Consider the following 16,566-nt stretch of genomic DNA (forward strand, 5'->3'; position numbering starts at 1 on the left):
CTCCCTGCACTGGAGTTTTCTCATTGCTTCACGTGCACCCAGTTCACTGCTAAAGGCATGATGCTCAGTACTTGCAAGGCTTGCCACCTGCTCCACTTTGGGCCTTATGTCACATGCCACCTCCCTAGTGGGGAAAAGCCCCAGGAGTACTCATAAATTGCACTGCATCCACCCCTCACCAGGTAGAATCAAATCCTCATGGGCTCATATACCAATGCACAAAGTGATTTTATACCGATAAAAGGTGACATTTCATTAAGAGAACATGCTGACAAAGCCTCATGAAGTGAGCATTCAGCAACATCATCAAACTTTCCCAGGATAAAACACTGAGCCTTCAATTTGTTTTTCCCTACCACGCTTATGGTAAAACATCCTGTAGGTCCTGTGGCCCTCCAAGGGCAGCAGATGAGAAAAAAAATCTGAGTCCCTGCAGAAGAAAAGCAGTTTTAGGGACAGTTTTGGCACTGATTCTTACTTCTTTTTGCCAGATAGGTTAAGTGTTATGTGCTTGGACTAGAGTGGCACTGATGACAGTCTCCTTGGAGCCTCTGAGATGGAAGGGAGAAGGTCAGCCACAGCTAAAGAAATGGGTAAGGACTGACCAGCCAGGCTCACTCAGCATCTCACTGAGGCACTTCCCTGAAACTTTCAGCTGCATTTCTGCCTGTGCTCCTGCTGTTCTCTGAGCCTGAAGGCAGCGCAGAATCAAGCAGCAGAGGTAGAAGAGACCCAAAGGAGCTATCTAGTCTGTTCTACTCTGTGAAAGACAGATCAGTTCTACTTTGTCATTTGTGGCATCTGTCACTCCTCGTATATGTCTAAGCCAGTCCTTAAAGCCCTCCAGTGATGGAGTTACACAGCCTCCCAAGGAAATTTGACTCAATGTTTTGCTATCTTTACTGTTGCAGAGCTTACTGACATCAAACCTGTCTCTCTTGCTACAATCTTAAACTCCACCCCATCTTCTTCTGCAGAGGATGTAGTTCCTTTCTTTTGTGTCCTATGTACCTGCATGCTGTTATGCACATCTCACATTTAGTCCTAACAGTCCCATTTCCATCCATCTCTTCTCATGAGTATGCTGTCTAGACTTATGATCATTCCCACTTCTCTTTTCTGGAGTCCATCCAACAAGACCACATCTCCTTAAAAACATAAAGCACTCCAAAGAGACACAGGACCCTGCTGCAGTGATCAGCAAGCAGCCAGCACTACCACTGAAGCAGGGACACAGCTACAAGCACAACATAATGATGCTGTAAAATCTAATGCATGCCCTTCCTTCTCTTTGCTCCGGATGCTGCTCCCACTTTAAGCTTCCTGTGGGGAAAAAAAAACAAACAACAAAAAAAACCCAAAAAAACATTTGAAAGGCTAACTGGTCTGACCATGTCCAAAGTCCTTGACCCACCTGGCCTGCATTTAAGTGCTCCTTCGAGTCAGGGAAGAACAAAGCTGCACGTGTTCCTCCTCCTTTAGACACACTTTTCAAATTGATAGACCTGCATGCCTCTGACTCATTGCCAGTACTGGAGGCCAGCCAGGAGAATAGGAAGGAAAGAAATGCCACTCTAAAGGCCAATGAATACGCATGAAGCATGTTACGCAAGAACCCCTGTAGACCCCCTTAACCAGGTAAACGTCCTACAGATGGCCCATCCCTAGCCACAGTGTATGCAGTGGGGAGGATGTGTGGGTGGACAGATAATTTGATATTTAACTGAAAAAACTAAAATGGGTTTAATGCAGTGCAAGGAAGACAGATTGCCTGCAGCACCTTCTGCTCCTGATTATGGATGCCAATCTCAGGTTTCCCTTAAGTGCAAAAGCAGCCAAGATATGTGGGTTTTCACCAGAGATTCAGAGACACAGTCCTACAAAAAGAAGTGCCACGGGAGGTTAATAAAGAGTGACCAGCGCTGAGGAACATCCTTATTACATCACCAGCAGCTGGCTTTACTTTTCTGTAACACCTTATGGTTTTGTGACAAATAAGGGGACAAACGTGGGGCTGCCTCCAAAGTTTCTACAGCTTCTGCAATGGACAAATCTGGCTGAAATGATCATAACGCACCAGCTAAACTCCTGATGCTTCAAAGTTAGAGAGGTCTGGCAATTTGAACACTGAGAACTTTCCCTAACATTGTGCATTGTCTTTTAAATGCATCTGCCTTCTTTGCCACTTGCAGAAGAAAATCTCAGATCTGCATCCCAGCACTGATGTGTCACCCCATGTGAGTGTCTCGCTAGAGTGTCAAGCTTCCCACCCAAGAAAGAGCTACAAAGGAAGGAGTAAAAGCCCCCCAGTTGCCTCCTTCCAAGTTCCAGGAGTAGAATAACAGCACACCAACACTGAAGTGTGTTCCTCTGCTGACAGCAGCAAGGTGGCTTTCACACCAGCCTGCAGCCTAAGCTCTTGCCTGTCAATCACCTCATAAATGAATGGGATCTCCTACCACTCCATTTCAAACTTGGATCGCAACTGAAAGCAGGAAAGAAACACATCACTGGAGGCAAAAGGCATCCAAGTGTATTTCTGCGGGGAAGAGCTTTACTGGTGACACAGCCCCACTTCTTACTAGCCCTCCTACACACACCCTTTCTATGACCTCACAGAACATATATGCACCAGGCATTCTGTGTAGGAAGAGAAAATGAATACACTGTGGGGCCAATCTCAAGAGCTGGAGACAGGGTACAGAACCTACCTGAGAAGTGTCAGGGGTTGTGGAAGGACCACCCTTATTTAACCAGCATACCAAAGGCTAAGGGGGCAGCAAATGTGAAGAGGGGGGAGGGAGGGCAGCTGCAACAGCCCCTCTCCATCTCCTTCCACCAGCTTAAAACCTTCCCTGTCCTTTGACTCGAGAGGACTGCTAATAAACCTGCCTGCACTGAAGGGACAAGCATGGCCCACTAAATCACAGCCCACACATGTGTCTGCTCATAGGAGGAGGGAGGATCCATTGCCCGTTCCCCTGTGAAGCCTCAATAAACAACTGCCTCAGCTGGTGCAGCCTCCCTGCTCTGTTGCTGCAGGGATAGAGACTACAGATCATGTTACATCATATTTGGCAGAGAGGGGACAATCATTTTTCAAGGAGTAATCGCTCCTGGAATCTCACTTTTCTCCAAGCTCAGAGGACACCCTGGAGCAGTGAGGGGTTTCCTAGCATACCTGTACTACCTGCAGTACTCAATAATTGCTACCTTGCAGTGGTAATGTTTTCAACCCCTCTCGAGTATTTTCCAATTCCAACATGCTTATTTGTGCCTGATCCTCTCTGTCACATGCTCTCCTTTCTATTCACTGACCAGATAAGCATTGGGCCTGAGCATGGACAAATTTGTGCTGACTCCAGTTGGGAATCTGGGCTGGGGGTGGGAATGAAACTCACTACAAAGGAGCTGGTGTGAAGGAGTCAGCTAGGCTTTGTCGCTGTGGTTCCTCTTCTCCAAAGGAAAAGGAAGAGATAATGATGTTGGAACATTTTAACCTTTCTTTTTCTGAGCTTGATAGGCTTGGCCTGAGGCACCTTTTTGAGCAAAAACGGGCTGCTGCAAGATTGATTGGTTGGGTGCAGAGTTTAAAGGTAATTTTCTCTTGTCACGTGCACATAAATTATTGTTGCTCAAGCTGTGATCAGCTCTACATCTCACTTGCTCAACTGCTTTTATGCCTGGGCTCCTATGAGGGGTTGGATGCTGCTCCCTAAGCAGCATCCAACATAAATATATATCAAGAGCACCGCAGGCATACACACAAAATTAGTGTCTTGGTTTAAGGTGAGGAAGGGGCACATGCCTGGAGATCTGAACAGACAGGGCTTCCAGCTGCAAAAGTTGCTGCTAGAGCCTTGTTTTGCTCATCTATGGACCTTTTAAAAACATTCTGTCCGTGAACATCAGGGCAAGGAAAACTCATCCACTCAGATTATTCACAAGGGGGAGAGAAAAGAAAATGCACATGCACACACACAAAGGAAGCACAGCTGCAGCCAAAGTGAATTCATTTTTAACATTCATGAAAATATTCACAGAACACTTCAGTGCTATTTGCCTAAATTTTGCTGTTTGGAGTAAACACTTGAGCCAGCGCAGGCTGTATGTTCTAGGCACAGTACCGCATTGGGGATTAGAGATGGCTCCTGGATCCAAGTCACAGATTCACTCCACGTCCCAAGTACATGTGACTCCCTCACTTTAAGGCACAGACTCACAATCTGCCACCACATAGTTCCTGACTTTTGATCCTTGCAAAAGGACTTTGCAAATACCCACAGCCACCACATTCCCCATCCATCGCAACCTTATGCCACAAAGGCATGTGCACTCTGCCAAATTTAAACACAAAAGCAGTGCTAAACAGCGACAGCTCTGGCATGCCCCTGGTCTGGGGCAGCAGATCTCTTTCCCCACCTCTATTCCCCCACTCCTCAACCCTTCACTGGTTTCTTTCCCCGTGTATTCTAAGCAGCTCAGACAAGGAGAAATGCTACAGCACACAAGGGAGACTCAGCTGAAGCCCTGAAGACAAGAGCTGTGTGCGTTGTCTCTTCCTCCTTCATAAATACAGCTGAGATGACGACTGGATAATTGGCTAAGTGCCTGTCAGCTTAATAACAGAGAGAGAGGGAGAGAGAGAGAGAGAGAGACAGAGGCAAAAGGAGAGATTTGTATTTACTATTCAAAGTCATGGATGCTGCCTGCCAGTGGATTTCAACATGGGTTTTGTTTGCAGAGGAAGGCATAAAAGGTGATTGGATGTCAGCTCCGAATCACGGTCTCGTCTGAGGGTGGACAACCAGCTTGGGATGGAGGGTGGAAGTAGAGCACTGATGTAGCTGCCATACAAGCACTGTTGTGCTCCTGGTTAAAGTATCCATGGTTTCCTACACCAGAAAAGCATCACCACCATCATCCCTGGTAGGGCACTGCTCTCACTGATACACTAAGTCATACCATGTTAGGACAATGACAGTGGTGCATCTCCAACATGGTCATCCTGCTGACCCTGAGAGGAGAAGATACAGTGGCACCATGAGTGGCAGCTGCACAGTGGTGGGACCACTCCTCTTTTGTTTTTTAAGTGCACAATACAGAAGTTGGTACGGGTGGGAGGTGGAGCTGGAGCCCTCTTCGCCTTCCTTTCCTTCATAAATCTCGTGCCCTTCTAGGAGCCTATCTAAGGAGAGCGCCTGTGATGAGAAACCATTAAGATATGTCTGAGTTCTTACAGGACAGAGGGAGTCTGTGTGCAGGAGAGAAGCCTCCTTGCTCTTTCAAAGTTTTCACTGCTTCCCTCTGCCACTGAAATGCAAATTGCTGGGTGTGATTCAGGTTACCACTGGAAAGGGTCAGTATTGACCAGATCTACAGTGGTGTTAATCACTGAGCCTCAGAAGAGGAAGATGCTACATTCTGTTACTATATACCAGCTGCTTTTTTTTCTTAACAGCTGTTGCAACTGAAACACACTGAAACAAAAGGACATTTCCAGCATTAGTGAGGATTTCTGAGGTCCAGGAGTTGGAAAAAGCCACAGAGACCTCCAAGTAAGCAGACCCTTATCTGAACTAACTGTCAGTGCTGCCTCTCAGTTGCAAGTGTGGCAACTTTACAAAATATATGAAAATTTGTCAAACTACACAAGAGAAAACACGTTCCATTTTTAAATAGAAGCAAACATAGGGAAGCACACCCTTTCACACACCACCCAAATTTCATACAGATGTTCAATTGCAAGCATCTGCTGAATGCCAGCCCAGTGTGAGTGGGCTCATTTCCATCAAGTCATTTGGGACTGAGGAAGCCCAGCCCCAGTGAAATCAATAGAACTGCAGCAGTGCTATTTCTCCTCTCTTTGCACGGACTGAGCACAGTGGGGAAACTCTAGGACCACAGGAGACCTCTCCTACACAACCAAGTTGCTCCTGATAAAAATCTGCAGAAATAATATGAGCACAGAGGAGACTGGCGGTTCAGATTATTTTGAAATAGCTGTTTTCTAGGCAGAGGTGAAACTCATCATTATTAGTTCCCATTACTTACCATAAAACCAGGCACATTAGATGTGCTCAAAGCCTGAAGCAAATGCTTTGGTGTCAGATTCAGCTGAAAATCACATTCGTTTTTTCTTCAGCGAGAGAACAGTAAAAGAAAACTCAGTAAATTCCTGACTTCACCTTTGTGCCCTCCATTGCACTTTCTCCAGCAGAGCACAAGTTCACACAAACCAGAGTGAATTTTGATGGACAACAAAACTAGGTAACTTCAATGAAAATGGCTATATTCAGCCACACTGTGAGCCTGCTGAAGCCCTGCCACTGCATCAGCAGCAAGCTGTGGCCCCCCAGATCTGTCAGAATCAGATGCCTGTGGGTCTGGATATAAAGGGCAGGTATGTGTAACATATATTCTGAAAACTTATAGTTACGAGATGGCAAATTCCAGTAACTATGAGCTATTTTAAGAATAGGTCTTTCCTCATGACCTGCTGGGGAGGGGAGTGGAAGAGGTGCCAGCTCCGAGACACTTCAGGTAACGTGTAGTACTATATAAATTATAATGCCAACTAAGTAGGAAAACATATAGTACTTAGTTGCAAACTGAAGTGTGTGTGCAGACTCAGGGGAGGAGGTTAAAGCCAAACAGTTCAATGCTGTCTCTCCATCCTTCTGAATGTAAAATATATGTACAGTGTTATTAAACATGCATCATTTCACCAAAAAAAAGCCTTTCCTTTTCTAATTTCCAATCCACTTTTCCTTGTGATGGGTTAGTCCCACCCCACAGAAAGGACTTTCTCACAAAGGACCCCCTTGCCTCTGGGAATACCATGTAAGAACAATTGATGTGTATAGGAAAAGATGATGATTGCCAGCTTTTGACCATATATATACTACAACTTCCTTTATTGTATGTGTACACACAGACTCACATATCTATGGATGCATGTGTGCTTTCATATAATGGCACCATCTGCTGCCAGAGCTGGAAGTTTTGCAACATCATCTGTTACTACATCTATACATTTTTATTTTTCATTTGGAGGAAAGAATCAGCAGAGTTTGCACAGATCCCGACTTACCCTGTCTCAACACACAGACACTAGAATTGATAATAAAGGCTTTGTACAGAACAGAGAGAGAAGAAAGCACTTGGGACTTTTAGTCAACACCAGTGTGGATGAGGATGTACTAGAGAATCCTCATTTGTCACATCTTCTGGATTTTTGTGTGGCTGAGCCAAAAGGCAGCCCAAGCTAATGGATAGGTCACGAGGCGGGTGTGCCTGAGCCCTGTGAGAAACCCTGGGCGAGTCCCCTCACCTCCTGCCCACCCCAAGCCTGGGTCCATCCCAGCTAATAGCCTGCCTGCCCTGCAGAAGAGGGGATCTCTCACTCTCTGCTCATGTGGCACTTAATACAAAGGGTGCCTCAACCTAGTGGTGGCCTCTAAGTGCCACCACAATACCACTAATAATCAAGGTTATGATTTTACTGCCAAGACTGTATTATTATGTGGCATTATATGTTTGAACATGCCTATTCTTATTTCTTGCAAAGGGCTCAGCTCAGTACTCCCTGTTATAAATCATATGCTAATTGGAAGTGTAATCTGAACAGCTCTTACTTTTCTTTTAAACTGACGGTATAGGGCATAAAATTTGTTGTGATGTTGTGTTGCTATTTTGCCTGAGGTGCTTTTGTCCTCTAGCACAGTTCCACATGTAACATATCAGCAAAATACTGGGAGGCCAAGAACAGAGTTTGCATAAATTGCTTATACTGCAGGATTACTCCAACAGCACTGTCATTACTGCTGGTAATTTGATTCTAGCCCATCCTTTGAAACACACAACTTGTAGAAACTAAGTACCCGTTAGGATGGATGTTGCTAAATGTGCTATCAGCCTGAAACTTTACATCATTTTAAAATACCTGGTAAAAATGAAAAATGCACACTCAGTCAAATGTTGGTTTTCATCTGTACATCAGCATCAGATTGTTTTAATTCTTGATGAAAAGTTGATGCTTGGAAAAACTCAAGAGCAATGAGCCAAATTCTGGTTTTGATGAGATCCCAATTCTCCAAAGGCTAAACATCATCTGAGCAGTGCTCAGAAGCTTATGCCCTGTATGAGTCACTTGTACCTCTTTATTAGCAGTCCCTGGGAATCTGCCCCAAAGACAAATGGAATATTTCTGGTTTTGCCCTTGGGCTTTAGTGGATTTGTACTGGTATAACAGAACAGATTGGAATGGAGATGTGACCCATTTTGGTTCCAGCTGGTGATGAGCTCCATTTCAGGAGTTTTAAAGAATAAATCTGCACTTGTGCCAGAACTTCCAAAATCCCTGGGCAACCTCCAAGTCCTGCTGACACCCTCAGATGAGCTCTAGGAAGGCACTTTGAGGTGAGCTGCTGTGGTCGTTCTGAGACAGCTGTACAGGTACCTGATCCCATAACATGGACTCCCCACTGCCAGTTTGCTTTTAAAACATCCAGAGGGCCAAACACAACACAGAAACACAGTTCCCTTCCTTCCCAGTTTACAGCAGCTGCCCTTCATTACTGCACATGTCTCAGCTTAGCCAGCATCCTCATATTCCTCATCCCCTCCCTAGGCTGAACGTGTGTTACAGAGCACAGAGTGTACCTGCCTTTGCTCACCCAAAATGTGCAGAGCAAATGAAAGGGGAAGGGGTGCTGAAGGCTGGCAAACAGCAAGAAGATTTGGGGTTGGGGCCTGTTTTCCTTTTCCTATTTTAATTATTTTAAGGGATATGTTGTGCATTTCTTGTTTGGATATTATTTTCTTCTTTTCCTAACACCAAGCAGGGAAGTTGCATACAAAACCTGACAACCTCATGATTGTAATCTTGAAAGCAAGACATTGGCAGGAACTGTAGCCAAAGTTCCCTCTCAATACTAAAAATAAAATTATGTCCTTCTTCACTTGCTGAAGACAGAGTTAAATGAAACCTTAGTAAGTCTTTAAAGGTCTACCAATACTACAGTGTCATCTTTAAAACACCCTACTCTCTTTTCTTGGTCGCAGCTGGACAAACACCAGCAACTCTACTCAGCCCTTCTCACCTGTTGCAGCTCTCAGACCCCTCCTCTCTTTTCTGCCTTGTTCTAAGGAACAGACAATTACCCTTTCCCTGCGGATAGCCTATAATGAGCTATTTTTAGTCTCTCTGCAATTCCCTAACTTGCCCATGCCAAATACTCACTAAGAGTCATCAACCTTCAGCAAGGCCGACACATGAATCAAATCTGCTGCCAGGTCATTTGGGAGTTGAGCCAGTTTAGAGTTAGGGACATTTTTTAATAGTCCCAGACCAGGGGAATATTTTAAATGCTATAGCTTTAAAAAGTCATCTCCAAACTTTTCAGAATAATTCTATTCTGAGTAATAAGCTGCAGATGAAGCTTCAGAGGACTGGCTTCCTTTAGGAACATTAGGGCTTATAATAAACTATTTTTTCTCCACTTTGTAGATCAGTCCACCCACCCATTTTTCCACCTACAAGTGTAACCCTATATACAAATGTATAAGACACCAAGAGGAAGACTCATTTAGAATATCCTGTCCCTGGTGATTTGCTGAATGATTTGCATCACAATTTACAGGAACAAAATGTTTTTAGTTATCTTATCACTATGTATATTGCTTTTATTTCTCTCCAACTGCGCATCATTTTTTCTCCCTCCTACATTTTCATTTCCCTTCAAGCTACAGGAGCTACTGGGCACTGGTAAACTGATGCTGCACAATCCCTCTGAAGCAGATGTTTAGCAAAGATAGGTGATATGATCCATGCATAGAAAACTCTCACCTATTTCTCTGTGGACATAAAGTTCTGCTTTGAACACGGTTAGTATGGATCATCTAATGGAGGTTTTTTATTTCCCATCTAGCTCTTTTTCTTCTGTTGCCATAGTGGATCTATAGACCGAGAGAGTGAGGCACTGGGAGTTTTTCAAAACAAGGATGCCTTAAAGTGAGTTATGTTTTGGAGGATTGAGAAAAAAGTGAGGGGTAAGCTAGCAAACAAACCTTTGCTTTAAAACTGAGGACATTAAATGTTATCCTGCAGGACCTAAAGTCCATGGGACACAGGAAAATCTCAGACTTTCTAGCTTCATGTGGCAGTCTGTTTTCCAGTACAGCCTGGTTTCTGCTTCTTGTCTGAAGAAGGAACTGAAATATCCCAGAAACCTGGGTCTGGTCTCAAAGAAAGGGAGAGGAGACAGCTGCCCTTCCTAGGAAATGTGAAAAGCATATAGCTGGCCAGATCTGCTTAAAGAGCTTAGGAAGACAGCTGAAGGAAAAAGGTACAGCCTGTGCACCGGTCACAGTCACTTCTGACAGAAATGCAGCCTGCCAGAAACACAGTATTGCCCGGGGCAAGCATTTACATGGCTGGGTGGTGTGCTGCTCCTGCAGACTGTGTCACTTGGCACACATCTGGCTGACACAGCTGGATCACTTCACTCAGGTGTTTTATTTTAGTGCCTGACATAAGACGGGCAAGCCACACGCAATCACTGAAACCACTCTCCCATGCAGCCCCGTGGAGCTGGCTGATGAAGGAACGCTTTACACGCAGCACTTGTAGGCACCATCTCCACCATCCGCTCAGCCCTCTCGGCTGCAAATGCAGCTTTAGCACACAGCAGCTAGATAAACTGAAAAGCTCCAAGGTTAAGTGGGAAATAGAAATCTAGTGACCCCTGTCTGGGCAAGAGAGCTTAATGACTTGTCTGCTGCTGCATGTAGCAAACATGCTGGCAAACATCTGTCTGAGCAGCCCCTCCAAAATAAATGATTGATGGAAGCGATTTGGCTTTAAAAATGGGATAAGTCAGCTAGGAGTCCTGCTAGAAAAGGGTTAATGGGATATATGAATTGGTAGTGAGTGGAAGAGAGAGTAGAGAAGCTGGAGTCAGAGGCAACACCCCTTGTTAGGTGTTTACCATGCCGAATCTAAACCGCTTCCACTGCATATGCAAGGCAGATGAATTACTCTGTAAATCCTATTACTCTGTGTGGATAAATCTTACATTCAAGTTAACAAGTCTGGAGAGCTGGGGAATGGAAGCTGCTGAATGGATATTCCAGGATCAAAACAACTGAGGACATGGGAGGCAACCAAAGCGATATGCGTACGCACACACATCCCTCTTCCAGCATACTTCTTCCCTCTATCATTAAATGGGAGGGATGCAGGACACAGGGGATTGTGTAGCAGAGTGTTTGGTGACATCCAGTAGGATTTATTTCATGGAAAGAGAAAGAAAACTTTGCTGCTGCTGTTAGCTTTACTAGGGGATTGCTCCCTTGATGCTTCAGGGTTTGTGCACTATCAGCTCCTCACACAGATCACAGACTTATTTTAAATTACACCCAGTAGTTTTACAGCCATAATACACAGTGTGCACACTCATACACATAGAATTTTCCTTCACTAGCAGAGTTACTGCAGGTAAGTTGAGCAAGGCAGAATTCGGAAAAAGGAACCTACAGGAAAAAGACTACTGCAGTTCAGCTATTTGGGACGCTCCTTACTGAAAGCCCAAGTAATGTCAGAAGTACCTTTGGAAAACCTGCACAATGAAATCAGAAATATAACACTTCATACTGCCAGTAAGCAAGGTTTCATGTGCAAAGAAATCCTCATCACAACCAGACACACAGGCACAGCATACACCCATGTATTTAACCCTGTAAAAAACCCCAGCACACTAAGATGCAATCTTTGTAAATTGTAGCAGTCAGAGCTGCTACACCATCTTTTCACCAGCCTTTTCAACAATTGTATCCATCTTCCCTCCCCACAGGGCAGAAAAATAAATAAATAAAATTAAATGACAAGAGTTTCCCAAAAGAACTTGCCTGAGAGTTCTGGCAGCACCAGGGATAAAGTTTTTGCATATGTTCAAAAAGAAGCATGGGAAGATCAATGGAACATCTGGCAAGCACAGCTGGATCCCTTTTCGATTCCTCTATTGAATACTGCGGGGCTGGTGGAAAGAGCTGGCAGATCTTTCCCCACTGAAATTCTTTCGATCCAGAGCACTACACACAGGATAGTGTGGCAAGAAGTGTTCAAAATTTTTGCTATCTTTTTCATATTAAAGCACAAACACATAGGGAGAGCCTGTTTGTAGCAGCTGCTGCTACTGTAGTTTGAGAGATAAACTAACAATCTCACAGAGACATACACACAAATCTATATCACGTCACACGTACACGTTGCATACATGGCAATATAGATGCACACACAGAAGAGGAAAAGTTGGCAAAATGCCCTACCTGAGGATGGCTGTGTCCCCTTGCCTCACGGTGATGTTATCGGTACCTCGGGTAAAATCCACGCTGCGGACTGGCAGCCCTGTAGGGAGAAGGCAAAGCAATCTCAGTAGGACCAGCGGTAATTGTTTCCGATCAGGCTGAGCCCTTGCTACCATGGCTGGTCTCGTCGAGTTTCACTGTCAGTACTTGTCTCTTTCTCTGCCTGTGTATGTGGACAGACAGACGCAGAAAGAAAAACAATAATAATAATGTACAACTCTCGTTCTGATCGACAGTCCAAGAAAGGGGAGGTGATTTCACAGTCCTTCTCAGCTGCCACTTTCTCTTGCTCTTTTCAGTCTCTTGCTGGCTTCTTTCCCTTCCTTGCCTTTTTTTTTTTTTTTTTAAGGCTCTCAAAAAAAAAAAAAAAAAAAAAAAGTCTTAGCAAGCCTTCAAATAAAAAAGGGGGGAGGAAAAAAAGAAGAAATACGAAAAAGTCAGGTAGCAAAATAACTACGGAATAATAACAGTTAAATCGACCCGTTTAGAGTGATGAAGAGAGGTGGGGAAAAAAAAAAAAAAAAGGAAAAGGAACAAGAGGAATCCTGTGCCACCGGGATGCGGGAGGGGATAGTCCTGTGGCTGTGCAGCCTCCAGCCCCGCGCTCCCTCCTAACCCACTTTCCCAGGCGGAGCGAGGGAGGGAGGAGGAGGAGGAGGAGGAGGAGGAGAGAGGGAGAGAGGGAGGAGGGAGCCTTACTCGTGAGACGGCAGCTCGGCACCACAGCGGCGGCGGCGGGCGCGGAGGGAGCCGCGGGCCGCGCTCCCATCCCTCTCCCGCGGGCCGCGCTCCCATCCCTTTCCCGCGGGCCGCGCTCCCATCCCTCTCCCGCGGGCCGCGCTCCCATCCCTTTCCCGCGGGCCGCGCTCCCATCCCTCTCCCGCGGGCGCGGCCGCCCGGGGCTCCGCGCCGGGGAACGGGGCTGCCCGGGGGAACACGGAACAGCGGCCGGGGCGGGGAGGGGGCACCGCAGCGGGGAGAGGGGGCTTGGAAAAGCATGAGGGCTGCAAGACAGAGGGGTGAGTCCCGAAGGAGAGGGGAGGAGGGAGAGGAAGAGAGGGAAGGGGATGGAAGGGGGGGCTGGAGAAAGAAGGAGAAGGGGAGCGGGGAACTGGAGCGGGAAGCAGAGAGAAGGCAGGAGCAGCCGGGAGATGCCGAGCGGGAGGGAGGCACAGGGAGTAGGGCACAGAGGACGAAGGAAGGTACGGCCAATATTCTCAAAATGAAATACTGAGGAAAGTGGGTCTGCGGCCAAAAGTGCAAACAACTTGGCTTAGCGGCCTGAAGCCACACGCCAGCTGATTTACAGAGCAGCATCCTTGGCAACTGCCTCGGCAGCCTTAGACCTTGCTTCTTCCCCGCTCAGAATTTCCTCTCGGCAGATACCAGTTGTACATCCCTCCCTCCCACCTCTCTCCACTCAGCCCTTCCCGCCCCCCACCCCCTTTCCCAGCCCCGGAGCGACGGAGCGGAGACAATGCCGGCATTGAGCTGCCCGCGGTGTGAATGCTCGGCCTGTGCTGCCAGAGCCCGCAGCTGAGCCCCGCGCCCGCCGCCAGCAGCGCTCCCGCAGCCCGCAGCCCACGGCCGCCGCAGAGAGAAGGGAGATTAAATTAATGGAAAGGAATAAGCCCTGTGTTTTATTGCTGATGCCTGCCTGCCATTCCACCAGCCCGATCTCTGCCTGCGGGAGGGATCAGAATTGCTCCTGGGGATGCTTCGCTAATGTAACCCTTCTGCGACCAAAGCACTGCGGGGCTGGGACGGAGAAGCAAAGAGGGAAGGGGCGGTTTAAGAGCGCTCCAGAGAATCAGGTGCAAGAAAAGCCATGGGGTTACTTGGCTAAGAGTTGCTGTCCTGTGTGGTTACAGTGCTGGTACATGATCAGGAAGGGAGAAACTAGGTCTTGTATGTAGCCTGCTTCACCTCTGCTCCCGCAGCCTTGTGTGCTCAAACTGAAGAGACATAAGGAATGTCACAGAAATGGCCATGTGGGACCAGATCAAAGGACCCTCTAACACTTTCTCCTGTCTCCAAGCAGCCTGAAGCCAATGGCTGGTGAAGCTCTCAAGCACAGGGCAAGCATGCATTGGTACTGCCCCAGGGCACTTATCTATTTCTAGTGATTTATGGCTAAGGCATGTCCCCAGCCAGTGGCACTGCCTTTGTAGTTAATAGTACTTGAATGATTTTCTTCTTCCAGGAATACATCCAGTTGCTTTCTGAACTCCTAGAAACTGGCCCCTGAAGCCTTGATATGGAAAGGCCGTGCTGTCTGAGTACTTAAACAATCCCTGCAAGTGTTAAAGGCCCACAAATTAGGGACTAAGGTCATGACACTGCTGCTCCAGTGCCACGCATGCAGTAGCAAGAAGAGACGACTGCTTTGTATTCAAGCCAAGGAGTGAGGCAAGTCAGACGTTTCCTCTGCAGTAGACTTGGCATGGATAGCACCAGATGGGGAGAGGAATGAGGACCTAAAGGGGTTAATCCAAATACTAGATGTAGCCAAGCTACTGCAGAGAGAAATACCACCTCACAAGGGTAATGCTCTGGAGAAGAGCATGCTGCTGACACCTGATTGCTGACTAGTAACCATCACTCTAGGATGGAGAGTGCAAGGCACAGAGATGCATCAGGCTGCTGGCATGCCAGAAGAGGGGCATCAGCAAGGAAACCTCTGCACTCCCCGTGACAGACTTTGAGTACAGCTAAAAGACCTGGTCCCATATGAAGTTATGAAGTGCACCCCTCTCAAGCCAGTGTTGCATGGACCCTTTTTAGAAGGGTCTCCCAAATATGTTTCATCTACATTTAATAAGAGATATTGTATGTTAATTAAATGCCCGTGGAGTAAGGAAAACATATTTGTCGAAGATTAACTATTATGCAATACAAGAAGCATCTGCCACCCAACTGCTAGAGCTCACTAAATATTTCCTTATCTCAGAGTATTTACTTAGGAGGCAATAACTATCCAGTTAAATCTAAATTTAATGCTTAGTTAAATATAGTTCATAGAAAGCAGCACCAATATGTTTTATACAGAGAACGACAGAGGGGGTTTCAGGGAGGGAAAAGGAAGGAATCCTGTCTCCAGGCTCACGTAGGATCCTGATTCAAGGTGGGACTGTATGTGGCCATACCTCTCTACCAAGAAAGGTGCATCACAGAGGGCTCAGAGGCTCCTCTCTGCTGATCCAGCAGTACAGGGGATGATTTAATCTTCTTACGCATTTATACAACCCTCATTAGAAGTACCGTAGCATAACTATTTAATAATAATAATCATCATCATCAGAGAGATGAGGAAGAAATTCCCTTGAGGGTTTTGTGAATCTTGTGAAAAATAAAACAAAAACAAAAGTTAAAGAGGATGGGTCTTATTTGCTTTTTGAAGTGGATACAATCAAAAGGAAGGGGTTTCATAGGTGTAAAAGGCCAAACAAGCAGGAATCATACAAATCCTAGGAGAGCGCCTCATGAGTAAAATAAATAATGTTATTTTTGTATGTGTTCCCAGAAGAAATAACTCTCTGGACCCATCTCCCCCTGCTGGAAGCAGATAATGAAACAGCAGGTCTGGCTCCTAACTTTGCTACCTTCTGAAAACTTGAGGAAAAATTCAAGTAAACAGTCAGAGCATGGACACCACAAATCCATACCACAGCCTTTTCATGCCATTTATCAGTACTCCTGACAGGTGCAGGACTGGCAGGATGAGCACAAGTGACCAGATTTTGTCACTATGCAGTTCAGGAATAGATGGAGCAACACGATCCCAGCCCTACAGGTATCATATCATTCCCCTCCAGTACAAAACACTTAAACCCTGTTTAAAGGGAACAGGGCCCAGAGCAACACACTTGCTGAGAAGAGACTGTAAGGCACAGCCAGAGACATGGTAGAAATGTTTGGATGGCAGGTGAAGGAGCATATTTGTATTTCCATGCTATGGATGCGGGATTTGTTTGTGTACCAAGCCAGAAGGAAAACAACAGGATGAGCTGAGGCAGCTTGGCTATCCCTACTTTCCTGTCTTTGAGGGGAATGGGCTGAAGACATCACACTGTGGACACTTAGACCAGCTAAAGGAGAGAGCCTCCATGCTGGTCCTTGGATGGGCAGGAGATATGCTGAGATATGCCATGCTGGGCAGCCCTAGGACAGCTGTTCAGGCCACCTCAGCCTCCCTGT

General features: G+C 46.2%; 1 protein-coding gene across 4 annotated transcripts in view; it reads right to left on the reverse strand.

Moving 5' to 3' along the window:
* LSAMP (limbic system associated membrane protein) overlaps window positions 1–16,566 on the reverse strand; it is a 1,016,243-nt gene that overhangs the window by 303,870 nt on the left and 695,807 nt on the right. The window contains exons 1-2 of one of the 4 annotated variants that reach the window (XM_077781239.1): window positions 13,069–13,153; window positions 12,331–12,409 (exon numbers count right to left, since the gene is read on the reverse strand). In XM_077781239.1, coding sequence (XP_077637365.1) covers window positions 12,331–12,409; window positions 13,069–13,138 — 149 coding nt within the window. In that variant the 5' untranslated portion in view covers window positions 13,139–13,153. Of the gene's footprint in view, window positions 1–12,330; window positions 12,981–13,068; window positions 13,154–16,566 lie in introns of those variants that run through there. The other 3 variants (XM_021549182.3, XM_021549181.3, XM_021549183.3) reach the window with 3 other exon arrangements.

The sequence above is a fragment of the Lonchura striata genome, chromosome 2 (assembly GCF_046129695.1).
Source record: "Lonchura striata isolate bLonStr1 chromosome 2, bLonStr1.mat, whole genome shotgun sequence".
NCBI classification, from domain to species: Eukaryota; Metazoa; Chordata; class Aves; order Passeriformes; family Estrildidae; genus Lonchura; species Lonchura striata.